General features: G+C 52.5%; 1 protein-coding gene across 1 annotated transcript; it reads right to left on the bottom strand.

Moving 5' to 3' along the window:
• Positions 1-329: 329 nt before the first annotated feature.
• On the bottom strand, positions 330-2,701 carry LOC139686139 (uncharacterized). Its single transcript, XM_071583321.1, has one exon. It carries the CDS (start codon positions 2,533-2,535, stop codon positions 742-744), a length of 1,794 nt encoding a protein of 597 aa, XP_071439422.1. The 5' UTR covers positions 2,536-2,701; the 3' UTR covers positions 330-741.
• Positions 2,702-3,056: the final 355 nt, after the last annotated feature.

Raw genomic sequence — 3,056 nt, 5'->3', positions numbered from 1 at the left:
ATATATATATATATATATTTGTGTGTATCATCATACCCATTTCCTTCCAAAATTATTTGCATTCAAAGAGTTCATTTTTTTGGCTAAAAACCGCATAATCTCGAGAAATTATCGCCAAAAATTAACGAAGTTTTAATTAACACTCTTAATATTTTATATTTATTCTTGACTTCTAGAGATTTCTTTAAAATATTATCAAACGAACACAGCAGCCTATTCTCTTTCCTTGAAATATGTAGCTGTATCAAAAAATAGTAATTATTAATACGAATGAAATTACGACAAATGAATGTGGAATTACATGGTGTGCATATAATAAAAGGCAAAAGTGTTATCAAATGGTTATTCCTTTTTATTACATTAGTTCATCAAAATTTCTCTCTCCATTTCATTCCTAAAACAAGAAACCAGGTGATATTCTAGTTACAATTAATAAAAATGAACTGCGTCTTGAGAGAAACTATTAAATATCCCATGTGAAATGACAATGCACGGGAGCCCTATCTAAGTCTTTGAGAGGTCAACTCCAAGGAACATAAAATATAATAATAATAATAAAACAAATTCGAAAAATGAATCTGCCGCTTAATGGTTTGTCAATGAATATAAAATAACAATTATTTCGATGAGATATGAGAAAACAAATTATGGGAGTTGATGCGATGAGGCTATCACATAGATTCATTTAATTAAATAAAACACTTCAGTCTCTAATGTCTCCTAGGGACAATCAACACGTACTCAACACACCACCGCTCCTCCCAAGAAGGGATCGAATAAGGTGTGCCCAAATGGGGTCACTCTGAGGACTCCGCACCATTTCCCTAGCGCCTCCAGCGGGATTTGAACACCGTGGTGAGCGAAGAATGGCAAAGGATCCCAGACGACGAACACGGCCTCCCTTCCCTTGCACAGGGTATACGCAAGGGCCACAAGGCATTGCATTGTGGGTCGGAGGAGCGTCCGAAGGGTGATGGAGGGCAACCAGAGGCGCGGGGCGGACGCCAGCAGCGGTGCTCCGGCATGCCCGAAGGAGCACCTCGTCTCGGCGTGGCGGCAAGGTTTCCAGACAGCCTTGGGGTGCTCGGAGGAGAGGCAGACGTAGGGCAAGGAAACCCCGACCCTGCAAGCGAGGGGGATCACGGCACCCCCTCCGGGTGGCACCACCAGATGGAACGTCAAGTGTGTGCTCAGGTTCGCCTTGCCCCCCGTCCCCTTCAGCATGCCAGTCTCGATGCCACTCAAAAATCTCTCCAGCCACGGGACCACTTCCGGCTTGTGCACGGGCTGCAGGACGCCATCCTTCCCATCGCTCTCGGAGACGACGCAACATGTCACGTTGGCCGTGATGCAAGAGTCTCTCACGGTTGTGCACGTGATCAGATGCTCCCCCTGGATGTCTTGCACAATGACCCAAGGTTGAAGTTCGTTTAGGTCGTCTAGTTTGATCTTCTCTTGGAACTCTGCTCGGGTCTTGGGCAACAGGACGCAGTGCCTTGCCCTGGCTCCCATCGGGCCCGCGGTGAATGCGACCAGACGCCGCTTCAGGGGTCCTCCGGAGTACAGGGCCAACACCTGCTCCCGGGAGACCACTTTGTGGCACACAGGGGTCACGAGGGACTGTGTGTTGCACCTCCTCATCAATTCCCACACGTCCTCCAGGCGGCAAACGTCCCTGGCGCTTGGACAGAACACCTTCACGCCCAGCTGCTCCAGATGAGGCTTTGCCAGGGCATCGTAGTACGCGGCGTTCGTTGCGGACACTGGGATATATAGCGTCGCGTTCTCCTTCTCCGCTATTCGGCAGAGGGCACACACGTACTCGTGGGTCCTTCCCTCCGGACGTGGGACGGTGTGGTAGGCACTGACGGCAGCCGAGAAGCGGGCCAAAGGGAAAAGACCTTCTTGCTCACAGACGACCACACGCGCGCCAGCGTCGTGGAAGTTTCTGGCCATTTGAAGTGTCTGCAGTGTGCTGCCCCCGCTGATGAGGACAGTTCTCTTCCGACGAGCTCTCTCCCACACCGGGGTGTGTATGGCCTCGAGGACTCCGGTCACGGCGCCCACGGCTTTCCACAGCAACTCCAGGGCCAAAGAGACGAAGAGCGACGGCCAGAAGAGCACTAGCCGGTACCAAACGAGGCGGGACAGGGCCTCCGTCATAATAGCCCACACCAATCGCAAAAGGAAGACGGGGTACCAGCCGATGAAGCCGGAAGGCATTGGTGGGGGAGGAGGACTCTCCGGCCACGTCGCGCTTCCATTTCTTTGGTGATGAGTCAGGGTGGGCGATGAGGGTGCGGTTGCAGGGACGATGCACGTGTCCTTCTTGTCGCCATTGGGCGGGAGGGGGCTGGAGTTGAGGGGGAGGCTGAAACGGCGCGTCGTTCCGTTGGCCCTGATGAGCACCGGTGAAGTGGGTTCCGAGGGAGAAGACCCCGATGAAGAAGAAGTCGAACTGAGATTGGAGACGGCTCTGGCTCTCTGGTGCCCGCACCACATCCGGCCGATGGCTTCGTTCGCACAGGCAGGCATTTCGAGACGCGCTGAGAAAACAAATTTACTTTCGGATGAAGAGAAGATGTCGAGGGTCGGAGGCAGATGAGGTGTTTTTCACTAGGAAGAGCTTTTGATATCCGTCAAAGGCTCGGCAGTCCCGATAGATTGCTGTTCCTTGAGACGACCATGAGTAGACTGTAGCTGCACGGTTTCCGTCACTATACTGCCGGCGCAAGCCTCCCGCCTTTTGTACTTATTCCCTCAGAGATGGTCGATGGGTCCGCCGGCCGCACTCTGCCCCGTGTCCTCACTTCCCTACTTTCCTAGTCCAGCGCTGCAGCTCCCCCTCCGCGGGCTCACAGATACCTTATCGGAAGAGCGGGAAGTTGGGGGAGAGGGAACGCGGGGAGATGGGGGGGGTGGGGTTCCTTGGAGGAAGGGAGAGTGCTTGTTGCATCCCTCGAAGTCCTCGATATCCTCTAATGTGGCGGTGGAGAGGGAATCTCTCGGAAAGGTTAAAGGGCTCGCAGTGTGGAGTCCTACGTCCGTCGCACTTT

The sequence above is a fragment of the Hetaerina americana genome, unplaced genomic scaffold (genome assembly GCF_022747635.1).
Source record: "Hetaerina americana unplaced genomic scaffold, ioHetAmer1.1.p SCAF_13, whole genome shotgun sequence".
NCBI classification, from domain to species: Eukaryota; Metazoa; Arthropoda; class Insecta; order Odonata; family Calopterygidae; genus Hetaerina; species Hetaerina americana.
This window is presented reverse-complemented; position numbering and strand designations above follow the sequence as displayed.

What these genes read in the sequence shown, in the direction of transcription:
- LOC139686139 (XM_071583321.1), bottom strand. Translation starts at nt 2,535, where the DNA reads ATGCCTGCCTGTGCGAACGAAGCCATCGGCCGGATGTGGTGCGGGCAC.